The following is a 27,891-nucleotide window of genomic DNA, read 5'->3' as shown; positions in this document are numbered from 1 at the left end:
CCATTGTCAAGTTGTCACGTAACAGTTTTCATATAATTAAAAAGGAAATATGTAAGATTTTTTATTATGTCCGACATAGGTTTGTTTTTTGAATTCAGAATAGTGAGAAAAACAAAAGCAAATATTTGTGTCTAGCATAATGACATTTAAAAAACACTAACACGTGCAAAAAACAGTAAAACAAAAGCAAGGTATATGTAACTTTTAATCAAATAAACGATGTCCTTTGTTAGAATTCATAATATTTAATTTAGCTGAAACGGCCACATTGGAGATGAGGCTAAGCCCCGAACCATCCAATAGAGAACTCATACCAACTCCGGAGAGAAGAGCAAGGTCGCCGCTTGAACGAGCCAATTCCCTCGATTTACCTTCTGATCAAGATTCTCCAATTCCGGTAAAACATCTGTTTGTACTTTGTTTTAATAGTGTCAATTTTCGGTTTTTTAATTTTAAAATAAATTTGACTTTGTTTTCTAGGGTTCAGAGAAGACATATTTTAATAACGATGTAGAAGAGAGTGAGAAAGTAAATGTTGCTGACAGTAATCGACCTTCAGAAGAAGGTAAACAATCCGAGCATAATAATGAAGTTCCAGCAGATGCCAAGCTGGAAAATACAACAATTCATACAATTATTTCAACGAACAGTTGCAACTCATTTATTGTCATAAATAAAATAGATAACGACAAAGAAGAACTGGAAAATTCAGCTGAATCTCTGGATAAAACTGCCAGCGGCCAACACGATAAAAACTTCATTCCAGATGACAGTACATATACAATAGAATCTTCGCAATCTTATGAAAAATTGGACGAAAAAAATGCTGGCATAGATAATCAATGTACTGGTGTTTCATCATCAATGGATAATATTGATGAAATTGAAACGAAAAGTATGAGTATTGAAATTATTCAATCTTCAGGTAAATTAGATGATACTATACTCTCTGTTTGTACAATCCCTGGTAAAAATGTATTCAGAGAATCTCATTCATTAGAATTACTAGAAGAAAGTAATGATTCTAAATCTTATAAAAATAAGAGGCATTGCAGAAATAAGTCTATTACTTTGGCTGGCCAACCACAGTTTTGGAAGAGCGCTGACGTGCTTCATAAATCTTCCAGCTTGGACAAAAATAGCATCGACATAGATGCACAATTAATTTGCTATGATGAAGCAATGAGACAATTAGCAAACGTAAACAAGATGAATCAACCAACGTCTAGTCCAAATTCAATGCCCGAAGAAAAAATGGAAACTAAACTGGTTAATTCACCAGTTAGTGAAAAACAAGTAATGCCGGTTGTTGAAGATACTGCGAGAGAGTTTGTCATTGTAAGTCAAAAGAATGAGGTAGACAGCGGCTGTCAGACAGATTCGATTAACTATCCAGATCCTGCTATAGATAGCGACCATGATTCTCTTGACAAAGATAGCTCGTTTCCACCGCCACCAGTATATTTTGAAGATTTCGATATCATACACATAAATAGTGAAGACTTATGCCCTCCAAGCATTGATGTCAATTTACCTTTACCTATATCGATGCTGACCCCAATTAAAGAAAACCATTTCGAGTGCGATTCATTATCCTTGGTAGAGACAAATGATGGGGATGAAAGTGAGGGTTCAGAGAAAGAAAATCCGAACATTAATGTTGCATTAGGTAAATCAACACCAAGTCATTTCAATGTTGAGGTAATGGTAAATAATAATAGTAATCGGCCACAATCGGAATCACCTTCCGAGTTGAATTCAATTTCAAATATATGCACAATAAATGGCACAGATCAAAAAGATTATACTTATGAAATGGACGATGTATTCGTTGATGATAGTATAATTCCAGAACATTATGAAAAATATTTTGTTGACGTGAAAGCTTTACAGTTTCAACCTTCTTCTGTAGATCTGAGTAAAATCATAATACCAGCCGATAGTCCGTCACCGAAATCAAAACCAAAAACTCAACAGAAAAACAAATGTGAAGGAACTAATTCACCTGAAATGAAAGGTGACAAGACATCAAGTAAGTTTCCTTCTTTAAATTTTGTCATTGGTGGTATATGTAATGTTAACTGTAACAAAGCAGCTTCAGATTTCATTCTCTTAGATAAAACAGATAATGAGACAGAATGTATTGGTCGTCCACTCAGAAGAAAAAGGAAACTTCTGCTTGCAATGAGAGGTACGGGAGTTGGTGGTTCTAAAGAATCAGACGTTGATAATGAAGATGACGATGAAGAAGATGATATCGATGATGAGGAAGATTCTGATGAGGAAGATCCACCTTTTTGGCAGAGTACCGACAAGGGAGGTTACTTCATGAGGCAGAATACTGTGGTCACCATGTCTCCTAAAGATTTAGCACCAACTATTACAGTTATTTCAAAGTAAGTCTTTCAAAACTACTATTTGCTTATCTTTATTTGCAATCGTTGCTATCCATATCCACACAAAGGTATAACAAAAGTTTAAGCGTTTTTACTTTCAACAATCGTGTACATGGCTGTGTTTAGGACGTATCACAAAAGATTCTTAATAGTTTTTTCTTTTAGTTGAGCGAATGAAATCTATGCGATTTAATCATGGTCGGAATTAAGAAATTCTATGTACTACTTTAATAAAAGATATGAAGCGTTTCCTAAATCAATAAAGTAGTGGGGTTCTTCGGTTTCTAGTGAACTTGGAAAATAGTACAATCCATTTCTGAATATTAAGGGTTTTTAGCACATTATTTATCCATTTACCATAACACCAACTTGAATTCCTATTATTAAAAGAAAAAGATTTGGCGTTGTAAGTTCTATGTTTTTTTGTTTTGTTTTGTATTTGTTTATAAGCAAATAGAACAGGACCACATGAGTTTTAATTGTAGTGAACTGAAATTTACACTTCTGAAGTCTTAGTAGCAATATTCTATTTTCATTTATTTATTTTTTTTCATGTCAAGCAACAAAGTAACAGATTCAATTTTTATTTTTATTCCTTAATGTATACCTGACAATACAATTTTGTTTTTTTCACCATATTTAGTTTATGACACGGCACGTTCATAGCTTTCAATTCATTACGCGACTCTTTGATTAAATGTTCCCTAATTGTTCTACATGGATCATGTGATTTAATTTTCTTCTTGTAAACTGCCAATTCATCTTCACTAGAAGCTGGCGATATTCTTTCAGGAAGTGTGATGGTCTTAGGATTTGGTACTGAAGTATATCCTAATACACCGCAGTCAGCTATTATAAGCTCTTTGGTTGGTTTTCCAGCACCAGTTCCGAAACCGTGTATCTAGAAACAAACGTTTAACATCATTACGCAAACTAAAGCGTTCTTAGCATCTACACAAAGCTATATTAAATGATAATCTAGGGTGCGAAAAACGTTATATTAGATATTGCTATTTCAGATGATCATTTGAAAGAGATTTACATAGAAAAATCGTTAGGATAAAATATCTCACCTTTTCTCTAAACCTTTAATACTTGGTTAAAATAACACTATTTCAACATGATTTTTTGTTCACTTTCCCACATTTTAATAATTATTATTTGGTTTATCGTTCTTACCAGTTCAAGGGTTCTAATGGAACCAATAATCCGACCGAAAACCACAAAATATTTGTTCATCGTGGTCAACTTTTGAAAAGTAATTAAGAACTGTGAATGATTATCTCCAGCAAACACTGTGTGTGCTGCTAGTACTCCTGTAATTCAGAAAGAAAAAAATATAAGTAGATATACAATTTAGAGCATTAGAAGAAACACAGAATTAATAAAAATAAACGATGTTTAAAGAAAATAAATAGAATAACAAAAGATAATTTCAAACTTTACAAGCTAATTAAAAAAATACACTGAATGAATTAAATAAGCCAATACTTTTATAAGAATGTACAAAAATAAGCTTTTTAAATACATGAACAGACATTAAAGGAACTTTATGTCATACTAAAATTAAAACTCTGGATAACATGTGTACGTTATAACGGATTTGAGCAAAATTAATAATTGGAACATAAGATAGAATATTTAGAAAAAAGTTATCCAATCTCTGCTTAATGTTACGTGATTCAAAACAATTCACTCAAGATAGGGCATTCAGTCCTATACAATAGTCTATTGTCTTTCATTGCTCCAGAATTGTGTTATGAACACACTTTCCAAACATCAAATAGTGAATTCAATACCCATGGGTGCCAAGTGAAAACTCATCCCAATTGATGTATCAATTCACCCAGTCTTTAAAAGAAAATTTCAGGAGAGTGGAGAGTTGGCATTTAAGGGTTACTAATTCCCTGTAGCCAAACAACATTCTCTCAATACCTTCAAAGGAAAATACATCCCACTTAAACTCCTGGTAACTACCCAGTTCTCTAGGATATTCCAGGAAGATAAAAGGCCCAGCAACTTGAAGTTTTAGTGTATGAGCAAATATCATTTTTATGATATTTTTCGTTGAAACTATGAAAATGTTACAGATATTTGGGTTCCTCTTTTTTAACAGGCAAAGCGAACAAATATGATTGTATTTTTATGGATTGAACTTGAAAATTACCTGGACCATTAAATTCTAAAGTTGCATTTTCATCTGAGAAAGTGCTATTCACGCCTCCGTATACAGAGAAAATTCCCGTGCCGGATTTGTTCACAACATCTCCTCCGACGCAAAAAGTGTCTTTTATAATACGATGAAATGGTGTTTTCTTATATGAATATTCACCATATCCTTTACATAATTGAACAAAATTACATCCAGCAACTGGAGCTATATCCATCCAAATCTCCATGACTAAACGACCCATCTTTTTCTTTCCTTTCACAGCTATGTCAAAGAAGCATCTGTAAAATGAAGAATATTTGGTGATATTAATATTCCAGTAATAAAATGACAAGATAAAGTTTTTTATATATATTAACAAAATCTAATCTTGTCTAACATATTAAAATATCAATTGTGTTTAAACATGTATATATTTATTTATTTACAACAGTATGCAATTATAAAATATACTGTTGTGGTACTGGGTTCGATTCCCCCGGTCTTAGGCCTTGGATTTTATTTAAAGGTTAATAAAAGAAATTTACAGTAAAGTATGTTTGCTAATCGCCTAATCACCTAATTGGTAGTTGGACGTAAAGCCCGCGTAAAAATAGGCAATTACTTTATTTTACTTTACTTTTTTATAAAATATATTGTGTGTCTTTAAAGCCCATGTGCAATTTAAAAAATTATAGCTTTATTAATATTTATGATAGAGATATCATGCAGAATGGCTTGAAAATAAGAAAATCTTTTCTTTTTTGTTTAGTTTATTCCATTTTAGTAAGTTTCTTTATGTCCACCATTATTAGTAATAAAAAGGTTAAAGTGATTTTGTAATTCTCTAATAATATTTGCCAATTAATTTACATCAGAGTTTTAAATCATATTAGTAATTTTAGTTAGTAAAGTCTTCAAACGATATTTGGCTGTTTTCACATAATAGCCATCAAAAAAATTAGTAGAAAATAATTTCATTAATAATAAAATAAACTTTTCGAAACATTTTAATTTATTGTGTTCAAGATTTATTAAATCATTTTTCTCAAAACTAATTACAACAAGCTTTCTAAACCTTTTTATGTATTGTCACAAATACTAATAAAGTTATGCATTTTTTTCAACACCTGAGCTTTCCCTTAGCGGAAAAGTAGCTTAAAACTATACTTTCAAATGTTGTTGTTGTTGTTCAAATAGTTTCACTTGGTCATTTCCATTGAGATAACTGTATATATAAACAAATAAATCATTATAGAAATGGTTAATATAAAACACAATAACATGCTCACTACCGTATTCTTTTACTTGGGTCAAGTAAAGTTTTGTCGATATTAGCAGGAGCTATGGTCCATTCAAGAGATTCTGCTACTTTAGCCTTATAGGCTACATGGTCTGGCTTTTCTATAAATTTCTTTTTGAGATTCTTATAATCTTCCATAAATTCATCCTTGTTATATTTGCTTTTCTAGTAAAACATATTAAATAGATCACTTTTAAATTTTCTAAATCTTTTCTGAAATTTAGGCATGATTCTTAGAACTTTAGTTTTCAAGATGGTTTATAAAAATATTTTTTAGCTTAGGTTATAATTGAAATATCGCTCTTTCAAGCTGAAAAATCTATTTAATAAACAATAATATATTTTAATGCTTTTAAAATGGCTAATTTTTGACTAGAAGTGATCTTGGGTCACTTTTGGAGCTTAGCGGTATAAGTTCAATTTCATTTATAATCCCTGTCTCTCCGTTCAATACTTTTAAGAAATGTTTGGAACTTTTCACGCGCTCTTCTCTCAAAAAAGTTGAAGAGGCGTTGCATGTCCTACATGCAGTGTAGATACATCTCAAACAACCCTAAAAACCATGATTCCCTTGTAAACGATTCTACTAGACAGTCCTCTAATCCCGCTCCTATATAGATTTGTAGAATCCTCATTCTTTTACCTGTAATAAATAATAGAAAGCTGAATTGGGCGCCAAAAATTGCCAACAATTTACCATTACTTCCCTCCCTCCTCCCTATAAATTCTAATTTCTCTTCTCATACCCGCTAGCTTGGGGATGCACATAGACAACAGATAAGAAATGAGCAAATACAACTGGTAATCAAAACTTCTTTTAGACGGAAGATCAAACTGCAGCTAGAAACTTTTATTCTACACTTCACTTATCAAACAGGCCTAGTCTAAACATTGAACATCATAGTCTCAATCTCAGCCTTTCTGCCTCAAAGCTTTCTCTACAACTGAGAATTCTCTGAACAATCGCAAACGTTCTTGGTTGCGATTCTAATCAAACTACCCACCGTGACCTCAAAGTATCCTATTCCATTCTCATCCTCTAGTCCATTGCCTTTCATTCTGAATTGTAATGGAGAGTTATAATTGATATAAATCAATGAAACATATACAAAAACCCTGACAGAATACATGCAGTCTCTTTTTTCTTCTTTCTGACAAAACCAGGATATTTGTTATCGGGTCAAACGATGCCAGCTGGGACAGGTCGAGACGCCTACTGCTTTAAAAGGGTTAAAGAGCTAAGAAGATTTACGTGACAGGCGAACTAGCCCTATCTTCTGAATGCTTGGGCACTCAAATGATAAAGAACCCTTTTTTTGTATGCCAGTTCTTCTCAGGATCTCCCAAATAGTACCACACCAGCCTTGAGACCGCCATATTTGTCTATATGGAGATGATTAATTCTGGAATTAATTAACACTCGCCTTATGATCTTTGCAAACAGTTAATTATTGCAACTATCATAGTCTTTCTGTGGTCCATGTACCTCAAAAATTGTCTGACATAATAACTTTGAAATGTTTGCCGTTTAGGGTCCATTCTGTCGAGGGCAGACCGAAAATAGGGTCCATCTCAAGCTTCTCACGTTGCGTATGATTTGCTGTTCTACTCAAGAGCAACTGGGTGGCTTATTCTTTCTGGGTCTAAATGTTACAGACGTGGTTATACTCCGTAGTACACGTGGAGTGGCGGCCAATTTTGAAGGAGCTTCAAGGCCCACCAAAACGCTGGACGCCACTCAAGTGTATTAACCAAATCCAATTGCAAGTCCTCGCCCACCAACTAATGCCCCTTACAACAAAACCATACTCTTGTAAGATCCACACGCCGTCCTGAGAGACAATATCAAACTTTTACCATACAACCGTTTACACCTAATAAGCACATCTTTAGTCCCTGTGTAAAACACTTTCCATTACATTTTTAACTTGCATTTAATATATTTATATTCATCAAATTATTTTGACTCACTTGGGATACATAATACTTCAAACGCGTTTAAATATTAAATCGATTTAAATTTTATTGATTAAGATTTATTAGTAGAAAAAATGTGCGCTTTTAGAAAACAGTTAAATTCAAGAAATATATTTGATTAGCTACTTACGGTAGTTTGGAAGCGATTGTACAGCTGTAAATTTAGTGTTTCAATTTTCTCATTTTTTCTTTTCCTTTCTACATAGTTGGTCGATCCCAATAAAAATGTCGGAGTGCAATCAACTTTACCCTGTAATTAGGAATTACATGCAGCACTTCTGGAAGATTAAATATTCAATGAAGATTTCGTGAGACTAACTTTTTTTCTATAATTAAAAATGAATTTAATCAGTAGTGTTTACAATTTGGGAAAGTAAACGAAATTTGACTGTTTCATTCAATAATTTAATTTTTCAGATTTTGTATGTTGAGGAATAAACATCAAATTATTTTTCTTAGCATTATATGTTGATATTATTTTGTCCAAATCAATTTAATTAGAGGTACCAAAAACATCTTTAAAATCTTTAAAACTGCATTGTATAAAAAAATAAAATAAATCTCGAGTAAAACATCTCAATTTATTTGAACTAAGTAGAAAACAATTACTTGCTTTTACAAATTCCTTTGCTAGAAAACACCGAGGACATGCTTTCCAAGCTATTAGCCCTTTACAAAGATATTTTTAAATCTAAATTTTTTCTAATCTTACCTTTGTCCGGCCAATAACGTTTATTCTTCGTACTAAATTTCTATTTTCTCTTTCAATTTCGGCTAGTCTCAATGAATCCTTTTCAAGAATGCCTGGTTTTATGTAGGTACTTCCAGGAAGAGGTGGGGCTTCATCGTTTATTTTTTTGAGAGGAAGACGTATCTGTCGGAAAATAAATCAGATTAGTTCGTTTAAACTTCTTTCTGGCTATGAGAGTATATTTATTTAGATTACAATTAGGCCCAATTGTACTTTCAAAATGCATCTCAAGTTAAGCCTTATAGTAATAATGACAGGCCTGAGGAGAGAATAATATTTTTGGCCGCAACGAATCGCCAAGGAATCCCACCACAATTGTTAAAAATATGGAATGAACCATTTCTTGCCACATTTTGCTCTCTCTCTTTCTTTAACCAAGGAAAGTTTACGATTGGGTCGAATTGTAGAAACTGAGTTTCGAGCCGTATGTATCCGTTTTGAGCCCTCCTGATTCCTTTCCTCTAAAGTACTATTTAACTTTATTTTCTATGTAATCGTACGAAATTAAGTAAGATTAATGAATTACAAAAACTCCGAATTTGAAAAAAAGGCATTATCCCGAGTGCGAATGTGATTTTTGTCCACCACTTTATTTGCGACCCAATTGATCTGAACTGTTTAAACAGAATATAATTAATAGTTGTGTGCAGGACAGTTTCACTTGAAACGTTCTTGAAAATTGATTTTGGTTAGGTTTTTGTGTGGGCTGGAACGAAACATTCTTTCACAATCAAGAATTCCTTTGTACACACAACATTACATTTATTAAAAGTTATGCATTCTTGTGAGCTCTATTTAATTACCTACCAAGCTATTTTATGCGACATAATTCTAAACATATTCAAAGCAAGCACAATTTATTAGTTTCTAACGCAGCTTCCAGTTTCTTCATTGACAACTTGCCAATATTTATTGTGTTACACTTTTTATTCACATTTTTCTCACAAATAATTTTAAATCATGATTGTCCTACACAAAGTAATGGTACGACCTATTCTTGAGTACTGCTCTGCTTTATGGTCTCCTTATCAGAAAACTTACGTTAACTAGCTTGAGTAACTATGAAGTATATTCCTAAGTCTGCTCTGGTATCGGGAGACAAGCCACGACGGAATAATGGACGACATAATGGAATTTACTGGCTTGAGTACTTTACAGTTTCATAGTAAAGCTTTACTTAAATTAATTTAAATTTAATTATTTAATTTAAATTTTTATTTTATAAATTCTTAACAATAATATTAACTGCCCTAAACTGTTATCATTTTTAAATTTTCACGAGCCATCAAACAAAACAAGACAAAAGAAATGTTTTCTTTTCTTAAAGTTGCCTTAGTACAAATGATCGTAAATTCAGTTTTTTACCAAGAATTATTGTATATATCAAGTCAATCATCTACCCTCTGATTTTGATTTATTCAACACTAACATGGTCGAATCGAAACGTTTTTTAAATAACTGACTTTGGAATAATTTTTCAATTATTAGTCACTACAAAAAAAAGTTATTAAAATTCGAATTTAATCATTAAATTAAAATCAAATTAAGATTAATTCGATCATTAAAATTTCTTAATTCACTAAAATACTTTAGATTTAATCTGTATCATTCAATTTCTTACATTGCTTAAAAATCCTTATTGCTTATTAAATTTTTACTATACTATTAATAATGTATGTTATTTCTTTAACGATACACATTCTATAATTATTTCTCAATTTTTATATTATTATTGCTATACTTCATTTCCTATCTCGAACCAAAGAAAGGTTCATCAAAATAATGAATGGATTCCAAGAACAAGAAGTATTTTTTTTGTTTAAATAAAATATCACTTACCGAATCTAAATGTAATTTGTAACGATGTTTTTCAGATACAGAAATACGGGGAGCCGTAAAATAAGGACGCTGCATTATTCCACCAAATTATTTTCACGCTAAATTTTATTATAAATAATTTGAATTTTATTAAATAATAATTTTGAAAAGATAAAGGTTACAATGATTGTTGCTAAGTAAAAGATTGTAGTAAATTTACATGATTAGCAAGCTAGAAGTATGAGTGTTGATATTAAGACCTGTTTCCATAGAAATTATACATTAATTATTTACTATTAGTAGAATCATTATTATTATTTATTAAATATAATAATTTAGTTTGAATTATCTAATATTTCAATATTTTATGCAATAATATATTTTTCTTAGAATTATGCTTTCAATTTTCCTTTAGAAGGTATTTTATTTAACATTTTTGCTTTTAGTGAAGTAAGGGGATTTGAGCAAAATTCAGATATAACGGAATTGATTCTCATCAGGTTTAAAACTATTCAAAATTACAAAGAAAATAACTTCGGGCCTAAGTTAAACATTTTTCCAAACCTTCTTGCAGAGAAACTGTGCAGTGGACAGCCATAACACTTTTCATTCCTTCTCCAACCCTTTCGCACCCGTAAGATAAATCAAGCCAGTTCTTTAGAAAAGGATTCCATTAGTTCTCCATGTAGTTCTGTCATTATGAGGAGCTCAAAACTTTTCAGGGAGTATGAATGGAGAATTTTAGCTCATTTCTTCAAGAGCTTAAACCAGCTTCATTGTCAACTTCATTTCTCGATTTTTCGCGACAGGAATTTTTCAAAAGCAGGAATTCAAAAGGATCTTTGCATCGATAACCACAACACGTGTCATTCTTCAAAGTTTCCGTGATTAGCAAACTTTTCAATACAATAACTTCCTTGGTCACATGAACCGCGCTGTCCATTTGTTCTCATTTTGTGCCAAGAACAACGTCTGTCTTGCCGAAAAATTGTTAAAGTTACCTGGTTTTATTTTTCTTCTAAACATTAATGTTATTGTCATTGTTGTTTCTGTAAATTGGATTATTGGTCCGTTTTTTATTTAAAATAAAATAAAATAACTCTTTTCACGACGCCAAACCTTTTTTTTTTTTTATAAACAAAGGAATCATTTGGAGATAGACAATGTTTGGAAGGCGTAAGTCAATTCAGAGCGGATAAAAGTCTTTTAGTCTTGCTTTAGTACTTCTGAATATCAAACCTCTCTGTATATCAACATCGTCCGAGTAAGCGGATAAGCCTCCAAAAACCCTGATCAATTATTCTTGAGCTAAATTACAGAGGAGAAAGGCGACATCACTTTGCCTCACTCCTAGTTTGTTTTTAATTTAAAGTACATCAGAAAAAAACAATATTCAAAAATTTAAACAGTTCTCAGGGAGGATATTCAACTTTCAAGATATTAACGCTTTGTCAACATTCGGTACAATACTCGCTAGTAAAGAATGAAAAAACAAAAAGGAATTTTAAACTTTTCTTTTTGAACCAATATAACTAAAAATCAAAGTCCAGGTAGTGATAATGCAATAACTCACATCAAGCATAGATTATAGATGTAATTAAATCACGAATCCAGGCAATACTTGAATGACCAACCTATCTTTGTTTATTGACCATATTTTAGGTATCTACCAATTTTTCTAATTAATCTAATTTTGTTGCAGTAAACAAGATTTCATTACTTCAGGGTCGTCCCAGGTTTTAACAGGTACTACTTTTGCTTGTATTTAATAAATATTACTTAATTGGCTAATTTGTATTTTTGAATTCTTTTATTGTAAACAAGGAAATGATTTCAAAGTGATAGGACTATCGAATCACTTTCTGTTTTATAGATTAACTTTAGTTTTATAACATTACGAAGGTTTGGCTAAAAACAACCACAACCGTAAATAGAGAATTTAATGATTTTTCACTAGTGTTGAGGTTTTCCAAACTTTTCTGGTAAAGGGGGTCTGATTTTCCATGAGCTAAATGTTTAAATAACTATCCATATTAAAACTTGCTTCATATTTGAATTTTGGTTAATTTCTGTGAATTTTCAGTCAGACAGTCATGTGGCACTCCTACTGGAAGCAGTGAAGCTGAAACTGCCAGTGCTTCTGACACACCAAAACACTCTCTTTCGCCAATGGTAAGTCCATAATTATTTCGAAAAAATAATTAGTAAATTTTTATTTCTAGTCATTTTCTTTTTTTTCCATTTAGTTGACTTACGAAATTCCAGTTTCATTCGAACTGTGAATAACTTATTTCGATTAAGCATGTAAAAGAAGTAAAAATTAAAATTAAAATAAATCATATAAAGATGAGACCACCAAAGTGAACTGCCAGCTTCAGGATCGGCAAAAAAGATAATGTAGAATAGTAAACGATAATTACTAAATATTTTAAACTCTTTCCGCAAATTTGAAAAGTTTAGAACATTATTTTAAAATCCAGGTTTAGGTAACTAATTAGAAGATGTAATAAAGTATCCGAATGATAATCTAATTTTTACCAGTCACCAGCAAACATTACCAGTTAGAAAAAAAATAACTGATTTTAGAGTTACGTTAAAAAAAAAAAATCGAATTAATAATAAACAAAATGATTTTAAAAATACAATTTTTCTTTCAAGAATCAAAAAATTACAAATGTTTAAGCTGCAGATTTAATAGTTAAAGAAAGTTGACCGACAAGTTGATTGAAAGTTGGTGGTACCGGATACCGGAACCGGTATCCATAGGTCTACTCAAGAATTCGAATCAGAATGCAAGAGATGTTCTCAAAGTCATGAATTTTGAAACCAACGCTGATCAGAAGTTCATTCAGCACCTATTCGCCATCAATTTTTCTTACTGCTTCGGTTGCAGAACACGCTTTTTCCAATATCTGAAAATCTCCTATATTTTGAACAGCAAGGTCACATTGTATAAATTAAAAAATACTAAATAATTAGAATTTGAAGAATGTTTTATCAAAGGAAATGAATGATGATGGTATTATCAGCAAAGTTTTAGTAAATAAACTAAGCCTTGTGGTCAATAAAAACAAAATAACAATTGAAAAAATATTATACATTTTTTAAAAAATAAATAAATTTATTAAAAAATAGCACTACTCATAAAATCATATTTCTTCTAGATTCATCGTGGAAAATTACAAGCACATCTCAGAGAAGCAACCCTGGAAAAAGGAAAACTTGAAGAGACCGCGGCCAATCTTCTTGACAAAGCAGAAAGACTGCAGTACGAACTTGAAGATTCTCGTCAAGCAGAAGCTGCCAGAGATGATACAATATCAATATTACAAACACAGGTATGAAGTTAGTTTTTCTATTTCCCTACTACGCTTTAATTTATTTTTTTTTTTTTTGTGTGTGTAGTATTTTGTTTATTGTTTTGTTTCTGGTTCAGTTGACTACTTAAATACTTTGCCATGCTTTTTATTCTTTATTTTTGCATAAATTTTTAAATATTTCAGCTAACTAGACTTGAATGTCGGTATGCGAAGGCGCAAGAAGAGCTTTGTACTTTGAGGCAAAGAGCAAGTAATGCCGAGCATGAATTACAGCATTTACGTGAACTTTGTTCAAATGTAAGTAATAGTAATTTTGAAAATTATGTTTTCTAGTTTCGCCTTCAAACTGTTGAATATCAATCAGAAGATATAAATGAAAATACTTATTTACTTTTCGAAAAAAGATTCACATTGTTGCATGTAGAATTCTCTTAGAATGCTTTGACCAAATAAACTCTAAACTGCATGCTGTTTCGGTTTGGAGACACTTTAAAGAATTTTACTGCTAGCTGGTTGTAAAAAAAAATAACATTCATTACCGAATTATTTAACCTTTTGCTTATGCTGGTTGGTGATTTAAGCATGTTCTTCTACAATATTTACAAAACAAAAATTCCCTACCCCAACTTTTCCTTATTTTTATTAACGTTAATTGGTGCCAAAATTGGAAGTAATAGAGGGGGGTTTCACTGCTTTCTGGTAACTCTGTAACTAATGTTAATGAAAATATAATTTTGATTTGATTTGTGTGATTCTAAAAAGCATTTGGATTAATGAAGAAGAAGAATTATCAACAAGCTTATTGTCTTGATCTTTGTAAGAAGAAGAAAAGAATAATTTTCGAAAGGATCGTCTTGTAAATGTTTCACTTTGTTTAGCCACATCACATTCCTAATTTGCCACCATCCCCTACAGACAGTGATGGCAGTTTTAGGAACCGGTTCCATAGAGTCAAGTGATATCTAGGAGAACCTATTCTTTATTTTTTAAGAAAGAAAACAAATCACTTATCTAGCCTCACTTTGCATTAAAAATACCATTTTTTCACGCAACATATCATTTGATTAGGGGCGCTAACGACCTTGGCAGTCGAAGCGCAAAAAAAAAATCATTAAAATATAAAATCTTATTACAAAAATAACGTTTTAAAACCACTGACATTTGTAGTTCAAATTTTTTTGATAAGAGATGAATGACAGGGATCTCTAATTTCCAACCTCAGCCACAATTTGTAATAAAGTTATAGTGGGAAAACATGACTTCAAACCGAAACTAAATAAATTCTTTCAAAACGAAATCTCACGAGCAAGAGCGAAAGGTACATAATATGTCGAAAACAAAACTAAGGGATATATATTTTTTTTTTTTCGATTCGTTGACCTTTCGCTCTAACTACTACCTCTGCAGTGTGTACACTACTGCGACACAGATTACGGCGCGGTTGTAATTTTGTCAGGCTTCCGACTTAGGCAGTTCTACAGTTGCAACACTGTAGGCATTCAAAACTGAAATAAGAGTAATTCATTTATTTTTAATAACCAGTTCCCTAAGGTTTCATAATTTTAAAAAACGGTTCGCACGAACCGGTAGACTGCCTACAGAGGTATGGTTCATCAAACTAGAGTTAACAATTCACCATATGGCCAGTTTTCACTAAATCACATGAGCAATTTAGGTTGTTGATTTCATTATTTTTCTACTCGTTGCTGAGTGTCATTTAAAAATGCAGTGGGAAGAAGAAAGATGTTTAGAAATTATGTTAAAAACTTCCACGAAGGCATGGATTGGCTGGCAATGCTACAAAGGAGTTAAAAAAGTGAGTTATCAAAACGGAATTAGAAAGAAAAAACCAAGAACATGCCTAGACAACGCTACGGTCGAAGATCAGTAACTTACCTCTTTAGACATCCTGCATTTCCATACCTCTGAAGAGTGCAGTTAGGCTGATAGCCTTAAATATTCTTCTTTTAATTTTTCTAAGAGCGAATTCAATTCCAAAACCAAAGCATGCAATTAAGGCTTCAAAATGCATCTTCTCCTAATTATTTCTTTTGTACTGAATAGTTATTATTTAAGGGATTTCATAAAATATTTTTATTCCCTAAATAAATTTCCTTTTAATCAAATAACATTATTATCGGTCTTGGTTTACATAGTTTTATTTATTTATTTTCTTTTTAATTCCTTTACTTAATATTTTTTAAATTATTTTCTTCTACACTGCTCAACTTGTTCACTAGAAATAGCACTTTTTGTTTCAAAAATTATTTGAATAATTTTTTTTTAAAGTAAATCCCGTTTAAAAAAAATATTTTTTTCATTAAAAAACAAAAATAAAATATAATAGATTTGTTTATATAATTTACAGTTAAGCAAAGACAAGGCAGAATTGTACAGAGAATTATCGAAACACTTGGACCAACCAAATACTAGCGGTGCTATTATCGAACAAGTTATTGGAAATGAAGAAACTTCACAAACACATTTACATTTAGTGATAGTTGGTAGATTTTTTTTTTTTGTTTAGAATTAGTATAATACAAATTTTTAGTTTTTGTTTTTTTTTATAATAATCTATTAGAAAAACTTTAAATCCCTATTTTGGATTTTGTTCTTAATAACAAAAGAAAGATATTAATGTTTATTGTAATAAATATGTTTATAGAAACATCTTGAGGATGAAAAAAAAATGGAGGAAGAGAAAAATCAACGTTTGGTGCATCATTTGGAAGAGGTTTTAATGACAAATCAAAGTATGATTGCTGAAAGAGAAGCGTTAATTGCTCAAAATATTGCTGACGTTCGTAAATTGCAGGAAGATACAATCTGCTGGAAGGAAAGGTAATCTACTTTTTAAAAAACCAAACATAATTTATACGTTTAGCACTTGAAGAGCATGTCTGTTTATCTTTAATTGTCACTACCTTCGGATTTGCACCAGTTGTGAGTAATATATACTCACTACAACTCTTCTACTACACTTAGTGTCTACTATACTCAAGTTCTAGACGAAATGTTGAAATCTTTTGGTTCAAGTTTCTGTCACACACACAAATTCTAAATCTCAATATTTGTTGTAATAAATGAATATAATATGTAGAAGTAAGCTTGTTAGAAAAAAAAATTAACGAGTTAAAGAATTATATTTATTTTCTATACTGCCAGGTATGAGGAATGTGCAGCAAAGTTAGAGATGATGGATAAGTTGCAAGATCCACGGTTAATTGAAGCGCAAGATACTATAGCTACTTTAAAAAGGACAATTGCAATCCTGCAGCAAGAAAAATCAAGTCTAACAAAAGTTTATGTCAGTACAAAATTTATCTATTATTTAGTTTAGATTGATTATTTGATAAGTACTAGCGTTATATATTTGAGAGAAGAATATAGTTCACTCATTGAATCTAAGAAATGAAGTGATAAGTTCTTAAGAGTTAGGGATATAAGATGTTGCCTTTCTTTAGTCCAAAAAGAATTGCATGGGCAAGTGTGTCCATTTTGTTTGCCTAAAATTATATCAACAAATCTAATAATGCATTTTCCACTAAAAGTGCAATCGAGAAAGCAATAAAGTGTCCGGGATATTTCAGATGGTTGCTCCTTAAAGCTGGTTCAATGTTCAATTCTATTGGGGCTTACTCATCCAATAAATTTCAAATTGCTCATTGCTTTGCATCCGAGATAAGCCTAATAATATGTTAGTGCGTAGGAGCCCCAGTAACTCATTGAGAAATATTGAGGAACCTGCATCTCGTTGGTCCTTATTCGCTTTACTACTTCCCCAACCACGAATTTCCATGGATACCTGCCATTTAATCAGTTTAAAAAAAAAGTTAATATATTTTTTCTAATAGCTATTTCTTCATTAAAACAGAATTTAATTATGAATTTTGAATTTTATCAGAATTCCACTTAATAGGTAGAAATTATTAGGTTATTTGTCACTGTTTTATAATATACCCTTGCTTCAGGATGCATCAACTAACACAATGTCACCTAAACCTGTGGAGAGATTGAATTGGCAGGCTGATTTAGAGCCAGATATTAGAAGGCGAGACTTCAGTTCTAAAAGAATAGATGCTACGCTTAAAATTTTAGAAAAAGAATTAAATTTGTTAAAAGCCCAACTTGAAGATAAATCATTGGAACAGATGAAAACTGCTTTCACAATTGATGGTCTTGCTGACAAAGATGCGGTAAACATAAATAATTCAATACATTGTATCTGAATACAATTATTAATTCATTTTATTTTACTCATTTTTTAAATCAATCGTAGGCTAATAGATTACTTAAAAAAATAGAAAATGAACAGGTAAAGAAAGTTGAAGCGTTACATCACGTTAATAAAATGCTGGATGAAATACAAGTAAGATTTTTAAAATAATGTATGGTAAACATTATTTATTAAATTTTTTTAATTATACTTTGTTTTTCAACTATTTTTACAGCAACGAATTGAAGTAGAATCTCAATTCGAACAGATGCAAAGACAGTTAGAAAATGAGTTTGTTTCTAAACAAGAATTAGAAAATCTTAAGAATCTTCAAGATCAAGCTTTGGAAAGAATTAAACTTGAAGCGATAAATGCTTCAGAATCCAAGATCAGTATGAAACTGTCAGAAATGAATGAACTTATAAAAAGACAGGTTAGTAAAAACTGCACTTTTAGAGTATTTTTTAAAAAAATAGTATTTCATGTCTTGACTCAAGATGCGCTTCTTATTCTTTCTAGTTTTGGTAACATAATTCTTGGAAAAATTAATTATTTTTAATAGAAATATATTTTAATTCTTTCTGAGCTCACAAAAAATTATTTGATATTTAATCTATATTTCTGTTTGTTTAGATACAAGACCAGTCTCGACTTGAAAGAGCGAGAACTAACAATGAGATATCATTAAAACAAAAATTTGAATACATAAGCAGCATACTTCAGTCAGAACTTAGTAGTATCCAAGCTGCTTTAAAAGGTTAATTTATTATTACTATTGGTATTTATTTATCAATAACATTATAAAATATTTTACTTTAAAATAATCAGTTAAAGAGGCATTTTTCTCCGGTTGAGCAGTATATTCTGCTATATGCTACTGATAATGTTTAAGAATCTAATTTTTATGCTATATTTAGTAAAAGAAGCAGAAGAAGTCGCTTTAAAAAAGAGATGCGAACAAATGTCAAAAGATATGGATCTTTGTAAAGATTATAAGTGCAAAATGGACAGATCTTTGTCATTAAACTTCGGAGAATCAAGGTAATGTTAGAAATTTGTTTTTATTTAAAAATTAGATCAATTAATGTATGAAAAATAAATTTATTATAATTTGAGATAACATTTGCAGAATTGTATTAAGAATTATAAAATTAAATTAACTCCACATTCTATAAAATAAAAAGAGGTAAACCTGGACCTTTACAACTAGCTTAGAATATAAAGTAGAACATAATTATTGAAATTTCAAAGGGTAGAATTACTTTAAAATGGTCACATCAATTCTAAAATATACTGCACACGGAATAACAGTGGATTCCATCCTGCTTTCCCTTTGACACTATTACCTGCATCACAGGACCGTGAGAATCATTGTGTAGGGAGTGAAAAACTACTCGAGAGGGTGGGTGGAGATCTCATTTTATCTACATTTTAGACAGACCATTCTTAGTTCCGAAAATATTTATGAACCATTTATGATTTTTTTAACATCTACACATCATATATAAATGTGAAAAGTAGTCACCCTAATTCTGCGCCAGAGAAACGTGTTGAGAGGTGCTAATCGACGCTAAATTCAGGAAGTAAGAATGTATTACTTCAGTCACGAAGAGAATACTGATTTACTAAGTAATCATTTTTTTTAATATAGTATTTTATTTTATTTTTGTAGCCTTTTATTAGTGGTTATTTCAAAAATCATAATTACAGATTATTTATCTCATTTTAGTAAACATTTATTTTCTAATACTTTCAATTAATTTTGAAATGTTTACTTTCAGTCATGTATCTTCGAACAGAACCTCAGGTGATCAGAAAAGTTTTAATTTATTGCGAGGGACAAGCATGGACTCATGCATATCTTCTTTTGGTAAGTAGAATGAATATTTCTTTGACTATCATTAAAGAAAAATGGAATTGTTTTCCCTTTCAAATGATAGATGTCGCTAATACACAAATAGATATATTTGCCTAATCTGGAAGTGATGCCAGTGTTTCTGAAACTGCTTAATGTGGCGATTCTGTTATCCCTGCAAGTCCTACTTTATGTTTTGTTTATTAAAGGGGTTTTGTTAGCACTCATAAAGAAACTCTACTTAGGGAGAGAAGCTTTCTCTGTTCAAATCCTTTTCTAAATATTTTAGTGTGGAGCACCTTTTCTACCAGAATGTGTGTTACTTGAAAAATCCCAAGATTGCTGTATAAGATTGCTTCTTTTTTTTTTTTCTTCTTTGATTCCACAATTCTTTTTACATTTTGGAATTTTTGCTAGACAACAGTTACTACACAAATGGAATGACTGTCCTCAAATAAATGTTGGATTTTCCAACAGTCCGCTATTAAATTTTTGAATATAAAATATGTTAAACAAATTAATTTCACATTGTTCATTGATTTTTTGTTTAAATTCTATTTTTCGCTGCCACTTATTTTCTTATTTTCATTTCTCAGCATCACTTGACAAAACCAAAAGTGATATAAAAAAACAGGCGAGACCATCACTTGAAGAAGAATTTCTTGAAGATTTAAAAGAAAAGTATTTACACAAAAAATAATGTATTAATTTTGTGCCAAAAAAAAGGAAAACTTCTGTGTATAAAGTATTAGTAATATTCAAAAGAATTTGAATAGATTTTATAAAATATATTTTTTTTAATTAATTTTATTTTGTTCCTGGGAATTTATTTTTCCACTTCTGTAAAGTTTTATTTTATTAAGTAATTGAAATCCCATTTTCTTCAAAATAGGTTTTAATTAATTTTTTGTTCAATTTTATTTCTTATTAATAAACAATAATGAATTCAATAATGTCACTTCTCCGTTATTGTTGCTTTTTTCAGCTTTGTTTTTACAAAGTATAACACTTTCCATACTTGTTTACTATTGATTGCTATTTTTTACCTAAGAAAAATAAGTAAAAAAGTAAATAACTTGTTTTTAAATTATATTGTTTATGATAAAAGTTAAAACAAAAAACAAAAAAATAGAAAAAACTTTATTTTTCTAAATTTGTTTTTGCATATAATGCTTTTAGGAAGGAAAACAATTATTCCTAAAGACGTAGTATATTTATTTTTTATTTAATAAGTTATGTTTAAGAGAATTTGTCCAAATAATGCCTTTAAAGTAATAATTTGCTAATATTTTAATAATTTTACCTTAAGAAAAATTTCTTTGGATAGGAAGAGTGAACTTTTTATTAAAAGAGCCATGATATATATTTTGAGTAAATTGGTATACTTTTGACATATATGTTTGAACAAGGCTGTCCCACTTAACCACACCGTAATAAATACTACTTGGAGGAGAAAATAAATGTAAAAAGACAAACATAGGAAAAAATTATCAATTCCTGCCAAAACTTTAGATTATGAAATCATATGATAATTTCCTAAAAGAAGTTAGTCTCAGACTTTATCTCAGAAATTCATTTATCTTGCTTTTATCTATCGTTTCATTTCTACTTTCTCTTAACCTCCGTAATGGGAAGCTTAGCGAAAGAGCAGATTTGGAGTTTTCATTGGAGATTTCACGTTTCGATTCCTTTGAGTAAGAATAAGTGGTTTTACCAATTTGTCTGCACATGGTGTTTGTTGTATGGTCTAAAGTGAAACATCGCAGAAACTTCATTTTGACATTTTGTTACATATCTGCTAAGGACCCCTAATGGATTGACTTTAAGGCTTCTTTACTAAATCGATGTGAATTCATTTAAAAAAATGTCTCCAAAGATTCTTTTTTAAACTTTATACCACATTGTAGAAATGAAAGTCTGAAATGTTTTCTGAAAACATTCTTGACAATCGCAGAGAGGTATTTGAGGTCTTCAAACACATCATATTTTAGTCAGATTCACTTTGGTTCGAAAGTCTCATTTTGGTTGTATCATTTGTTATGATGAACCTGATAGACTTTTTTTTCTCTATTAGTACAGAGCTAAGTTTCGAAGAAAAATTTATTGACACAAATTACAGTAAGAGAAAATTGTCAAGCCAGATTGCTTAAATACGAAACGTGGAGATTTTTTCTGTAAGACTGCACCACGGGCTCTGACCCCCATTTTTTGATGTACATGAACGTCTTCCATTTCTTGATGTTTGCTTCCTTTATGGTTAAAAAATAAATTACCTTGAAGCATCAACATGATGTCAAATTTGAAAAAAGAGAATGTTTAGGCAAATTTGGGAATTATCGTTTTCATTTCATTATCGTTCCATCAAAAAGTACTGAATCCTGTTTCCTCACCCCCAATATGTCTTGGAATCCCTTCTCTATCTCATAATCTTTACAATAAATGATCCGGCATCGATTATGTAAGCTCCATTATGTAAATTGTCTTCTTATACCACCTAATAAGAGACGCAAATAGGTATTCTGTGGGATGTATACAAAATCATCTTACTTTTACTTCCAATTATCGTTTAGACACTGTCCACTCCTAGAAGCTAGAATGACTTGCCAATAGCAAGTTCAGAACCAACAAAGAAAAGAGAGGTCAACCTGTCCATTTCCTCATTTTCTAAAACACCCACATGACCTGGCACCCAGACCACAATAATCATAATAATTAATTGTTCCAACTCTTCATCATTGGAACACAAACAAAATGCAAGGATATAATAGTCCATCTGCTGAGTAGCACTTAATGCTTTTTATAGAATGTTAATTGAAGATACAAACATGATGACAAAATGCCAAAATGAACAGACCACAAAAATATGTATGTAAAAAAAAAGATTACTAATTAAATTGATCACTTAAAATCTTTCCATATTTGCCAGCTGAACGAATAATACAGCCAATCATCTCTATCCGATTAATTAAACAGTTCTATCGTACTTGAATTCTGTCAAAACATCTTGAATCTAAGGTCTCTCAGAATTGGGCAAACCGCTATAAAATAACATTTTCTATTGCTCTCATACTACACATGGAACAGTAACGCTTTGTAATATGTGTGTATCTTTGAGATCAAAGTTTGCTTTAATGTCTACCACGTTTTCAAGAAAAAAAAAAAAGCTGCAAGCTGCAAAGGAGGTCTAAAAAACAGGCAATTTTTTCCCCTGGCGCTTTCATTTCCTCAAAGTGGTAATTGTAAGTTTATACTGTTTGTTTTCTATTTTGGGACACCTTGTATAAAGTAATATATAAATTAACAAACTTACAAGTACATTTTAAATGTTTTAAATTAAGTGGTGCTGTATGTAAAATAATTTTCAAAAAACATATATTAGATATTATTAATAACGGTCTATTGTTACAAATTCCACGTTATTGTCATTGTCCAATTATCATAATTAAAATTATTAACGATATAAGTTAATAATTGACTTCTTTTTTTTATAATGAGAACTAATTTTGTTTTTAATTTTTTAATGCATAGATAATACATAACTAATACTGGTTCCTTATTTTCAAATTAAGTTGTCTTTCAGAAATAAAATAATATATTGTAATTAAAAAATAATGCACAAATTAATATTGTAGTTATAATTATTTATTTTTTCAAATAAGATAACATTTTAATTAAAAAGTATTAAATTTATTTGAAACAGTAATTATTGTAAATTGTAGTTTAAAAAAGCAACAAAGAATATTTAAATTATAAGCAAAAATATATTTACGGGTATAGTACATAAAATATGTGTATATTTCTTTGGCATAGAAAATATTTAAAAAGGAAAATACACTATGAATAGAGTATTTGATTAAAATGTTTAAATATATTGTATATGTGTGTATGTTAATCAACAGATTAAAATAAACTTAAGAAAACATTTTTCGTTAAAAAAGTACAATCAAAATAGATAATATTATATTACATCTCTGAATCAGTTAAATTATTAATTTTAAGTTAGATAAGTATTGTTTGATTTTAGAACAGTATTGATTTCTTGATTTTTTTTCTACCTCTTCTATTGCTAAAGAAAATCAATCTGACATTTTTTGTTCATGGAAGTGGGGAAGATTTTCTAGAAAATGGCTCCAATCTTTTTCTCTTATTTTGAGATACTAATTCTACACAGATTATCCTGTTGGTTTTGTTTCAAAAATATATCTGGAAAAAATATTTTTGGAGAGTTCTGAGGGATCTAAGAGTTCGTTTCAGTTTGAAAAGGAAAAGAAGTTTGTACAACTTCCAGATTGGGAAAGAAGTCTCAGTAAGAGCACTGACTGTGGTCAACCCTTTCATAAATTTTAGATTGTTTGTAACTATTATTCCCTAATTTTTTTTTTTTTTTTAAGTTAAGAGCGAAGGTATTTGGATGGAAAACTCCTCTGGAGGACTCACATAGAATATCTCATAGCTAAGTGTGAACAGAGTCTGAATATTTTGAGATTTATGAATCATAAAATGTATGGAGCAGATATAAAAATATCCTTGATGATATACCGTCAGCTAATTCGCTCCAGGATTGATTACGGCTGCTTTCTCTATGGGAATTCGGCACCTACCACATCTCCAAAAGATTGACCGCATCCAATACAAAGCCCTTCGCACATGCCTGGGCGCTCTCAACTCAACCCCCATTAACGCGTTACTAACGGAGGCGAAGGAACCTCCTTTGAAAATAAGAAGGAACCTATTAGCCTCGCGCTATATCGCTGACAGACTACCCTTGTTGAATCAACCCGTCATTCAAAAAATAAGCAGACTCGCTCCCCGAATCCTCACTGAAAGGTATTGGTATAAAAAAAGTACGCCAATTCTTGTACATCAGTTCTGGTCTCTGTCGCAATTCATGCTGTCCCTACACCGGAGTAATCATCTCCCAACATTTTCTTTTGACCTTGAGTGTACACTGGGAGCTCCAGAATGTGTCATAACTAACTTCTACCAGTACGATAAAAGCATCCCTGAATCGGCAAATAATGAATACTTATCGGCGAAACTAAATACCAGGTTCCCAAGTGCGTACTTCCTCTACACTGATGGGTCTAAATCCCCTGAAGGGGTGGGATGTTCAGTGTATGACCCGCAAACCAACCTCAGTAGACTATATAAGTTACACCACCATGCCTCAGTCTTTTCGGCTGAACTCACTGCCATCAATAAATGCGCAAATCTAGTGGTCTCGACAGAGGCACAAACAATTGTCATACTTTCTGATAGCAAGAGTGTGCTCAACAAGCTTAAATGTCCCGGGCATAACGCCGATTTCACGGTGCTCGAAACTGTCCACCTCCTGAAGAGAGCGGGTCTTAGCGGAAAGACAGTTCGATTGATATGGATTAGGGGCCACTCAGGGATAACTGGCAATGAAATTACAGACTCTAAGGCAAAAGAGGCAATACATCTGGAGAATCTAAAGCTCGAGAAACTGTTACCTTCAGATATAAAGAACTTCGCTAAACGTACCTATTACAGGGCATGGTCTATAGATTACGAAAATTCACAAAATGCCAGAGGTAAATTTTACACTTCACTGCAGCCGACAATACCCAAAAAACCGTGGTACTCTGACTTAGCAGAAGGTAGAAAGTTCTTTACCACTCTGATACGACTGCGCTTCAACCATAACTTCTCACCCCACCACCTCAGCCGTTTAGGAATCTCAGTCCCTCCAATTTGCTCTTGCCCTTCTGATACAATTATAGACGCCAACCACCTGATCCTTGATTGCAATAGTCACCAGGATGATAGGGACAAACTGTGGAATGCAGTCATCAAAGCGAAATGTCCACTTCCTGCCAACCTGCATGCCATCCTCACAGAACCAATATCCGAAGCGTATCTGGCTATTTTCCAATTCATTACCAAAAACAAAATCAAACTTTGAAAATAAAAAGTAAAAAATAAAACATAACAGCAACTAAAACAAAAATAACAATAGTACTCATTAAACATATCATTAAATAATACACTAGTACATCTCTGTCTAATCTGCACAGACAGGAAGCCAAAAAAAAAATTATTTGGTAAATTATAAGCGTAATAACAATTGCAGTAAGAGAGAATCGTGAGAGGTTCATGCCAGATTTTGTTATCATTATTTTGAAGACTAGTTCACGACGCCATTTATTTAATTTGGTCTCTTACCAAATCTTCGCTACAATCGACTTATCTCATCATTTACATCTACTTTCTTCTTTTCTGACCTTCTCCTAACAAGAGAACTTTTCCGCATGTTTCAACTTCATTGATCTTTTTAAAATCCTACTTTTTGGACACCTATCTTCAGCAATTCTGCTTCAAGATCAATAAATAACTAAGTATTAAATCGGTATTAATTTGTAATCGTTTTTTTAAGGGGACTAAGCGGAGGGAGAGCGCCTTAAGCCCATTTTCTTTGAATGTTTGATCTGACAGTCGCGACAACCAGAGATTATCACAGACGCTAAAAGTTTCTTTTGATAAAATAACTTATTTCTGGAAGCGCTGCAATGAATAGCCTTGCCTCAGTAGATTTGTAAGTTCTATTACTGTCTAGGACAATCGTACAGGTTTTGCCAATTTTCAGTACTTCTTGTGCTGAATTTGATATCGAAAATATCGCTCTAGCAGAAGTATACAGCAGTGAGAGTAAATGATCGGAATGAATGTTATGAGACTTCTCTCTGTCGTCCATTTAGCAGCCGACCTATTTTAGAAAGGCTCAGACTAGAATACGATGCGGCAATGAGTGACATTTAAACATTTCCGAAATCTGAACAGATTTTATTACTTGCATTGTTTGTTTTTAATGAAATTTGCACTAAGAGAAAGTTTTTTTAAAGGAGAATTTGCACTTTCAATATATTTACTTTAAATATATCATTTCTTTTTATCTTATTCTTCTTCTATTTTAATAGAAAATAATTAATAATAATAATTTCATTATGTCTTTGTCTTCCATTTCTTTTTAGTTTGATTGATTACAATTACTTTTTTAAACAAAGTAATATATGCTCAAATTTGTAAGCAGCATAAATATTTAATATTTAACTTGTTGATTATTATAAGTAGATAATATATTTATATAAACCTACATAAAAATGTGCTTATACAATTTTTTTTTAAACCTTTTGTTTAAATATACAAATTTTCAAAAAGAAAAAACATCGAAAGTTTAATAATGAAAACCTGGTCTCCTGTTTTTTTAAATTTTTATTATAATCATTATAAGTAGATAATGATTTTTAACAACTAATTTTTTAGCTGTATATAAATTTTTTAAGGCAAGCTCACAGATTTTTTTACAAAAATAAAATTAAAAATAGAAATATTTTTATATATTTATAATCTTTTTAATTTTTATTTTCTTTTATTTATTTGTACTTTTACAAAAGTAGAAGAAGAAGAATTAGTTAATAAATTGTAAATTTTATTAAAAAGTTTTTTAACACTACCAGCTACTAAGTGTATAATTAAATATAAATGACTGGTCAGTTATTATTATTATTATTAACATTATTATTGTTATTATTTAAGCGCATCAAATTAGCGCCTTTTCTTTAGTGCAAGCATCACAACTAATCACTCTAAAATGTATGGGTAGGAATGCTTAATTCAAAATTATAATACCATAAGTTTTGACTGGTGTGGTAAAGTTTAAAAATTTTGATGATTCTTGAAAAAAAAGAAAAAAAAAAAAAAAGAAGAAGAATATTGTAAATACGTACTGGAATCATTCTTTTAAATAATTATAATAATAGAAATTTCGACTAACTTAATAAACAAAGAAAAGATAGTAACTCTTTATAAAATATTTTAACTTTAATATAACATAAATGGAGGATACAAGAAATTATATTAAGTCATTTAAATTGTTATTTAATCATTTTACTTTTGTACAAAATATGAAACTTTTTGTAGTAGAGAAATAATACTATAATATTATAATCAGATATTAAATCTACTGTTATACATGAAAAACAGTTCAATTAAATTAGCTGTTATAAAAAAGAAAAGAAAAGTAAAGCAAGAAGTAATTGTAGAATTATTGTGTAGAATTGTAAAGATTTTAATATTTGTGAAAAA

At 30.7% G+C, this 27,891-nt stretch overlaps 2 protein-coding genes across 6 annotated transcripts in view; one reads left to right on the top strand and one right to left on the bottom strand.

Moving 5' to 3' along the window:
- Positions 1-27,517, top strand: part of LOC141446567 (uncharacterized) — a 34,580-nt gene extending 7,063 nt beyond the window's left edge. Inside the window, exons 7-23 of one of the 4 annotated variants that reach the window (XM_074113117.1) lie at positions 255-397; positions 481-2,032; positions 2,117-2,396; positions 12,097-12,140; positions 12,478-12,566; positions 13,559-13,732; positions 13,898-14,011; positions 16,083-16,214; positions 16,380-16,555; positions 16,880-17,021; positions 17,686-17,910; positions 17,994-18,083; positions 18,166-18,363; positions 18,564-18,687; positions 18,848-18,971; positions 19,712-19,800; positions 20,382-27,517. In XM_074113117.1, coding sequence (XP_073969218.1) covers positions 255-397; positions 481-2,032; positions 2,117-2,396; positions 12,097-12,140; positions 12,478-12,566; positions 13,559-13,732; positions 13,898-14,011; positions 16,083-16,214; positions 16,380-16,555; positions 16,880-17,021; positions 17,686-17,910; positions 17,994-18,083; positions 18,166-18,363; positions 18,564-18,687; positions 18,848-18,971; positions 19,712-19,800; positions 20,382-20,485 — 3,800 coding nt within the window. In that variant the 3' untranslated portion in view covers positions 20,486-27,517. Of the gene's footprint in view, positions 1-254; positions 398-480; positions 2,397-12,096; positions 12,141-12,477; positions 12,567-13,558; positions 13,733-13,897; positions 14,012-16,082; positions 16,215-16,379; positions 16,556-16,879; positions 17,022-17,685; positions 17,911-17,993; positions 18,084-18,165; positions 18,364-18,563; positions 18,688-18,847; positions 18,972-19,711; positions 19,801-20,381 lie in introns of all 4 variants that reach the window. The other 3 variants (XM_074113112.1, XM_074113121.1, XM_074113126.1) reach the window with 3 other exon arrangements.
- LOC141446616 (uncharacterized) lies at positions 2,965-10,613 on the bottom strand. 2 transcript variants are annotated; one of them, XM_074113187.1, is made up of 7 exons: positions 10,416-10,612; positions 8,538-8,699; positions 7,956-8,075; positions 5,841-6,013; positions 4,564-4,847; positions 3,576-3,712; positions 2,965-3,297 (listed from the first exon to the last, which is right to left on the bottom strand). In XM_074113187.1, the coding sequence occupies exons 1-7, from the start codon at positions 10,488-10,490 to the stop codon at positions 2,986-2,988; spliced, it is 1,263 nt and encodes a 420-aa protein (XP_073969288.1). In that variant the 5' UTR covers positions 10,491-10,612; the 3' UTR covers positions 2,965-2,985. The 2 variants fall into 2 exon arrangements, with proteins under 2 accessions (XP_073969288.1, XP_073969297.1); XM_074113196.1 differs by having other exon boundaries at positions 3,160-3,297; positions 3,470-3,712; positions 10,416-10,613.
- Positions 27,518-27,891: the final 374 nt, after the last annotated feature.

This window comes from Rhodnius prolixus, unplaced genomic scaffold (assembly GCF_049639745.1).
Source record: "Rhodnius prolixus isolate KJV_2025 unplaced genomic scaffold, Rpr scaffold_1, whole genome shotgun sequence".
NCBI classification, from domain to species: Eukaryota; Metazoa; Arthropoda; class Insecta; order Hemiptera; family Reduviidae; genus Rhodnius; species Rhodnius prolixus.
Note: the sequence above shows the minus strand (reverse complement) of the source record. Positions and strands in the feature narration are given on the sequence as shown.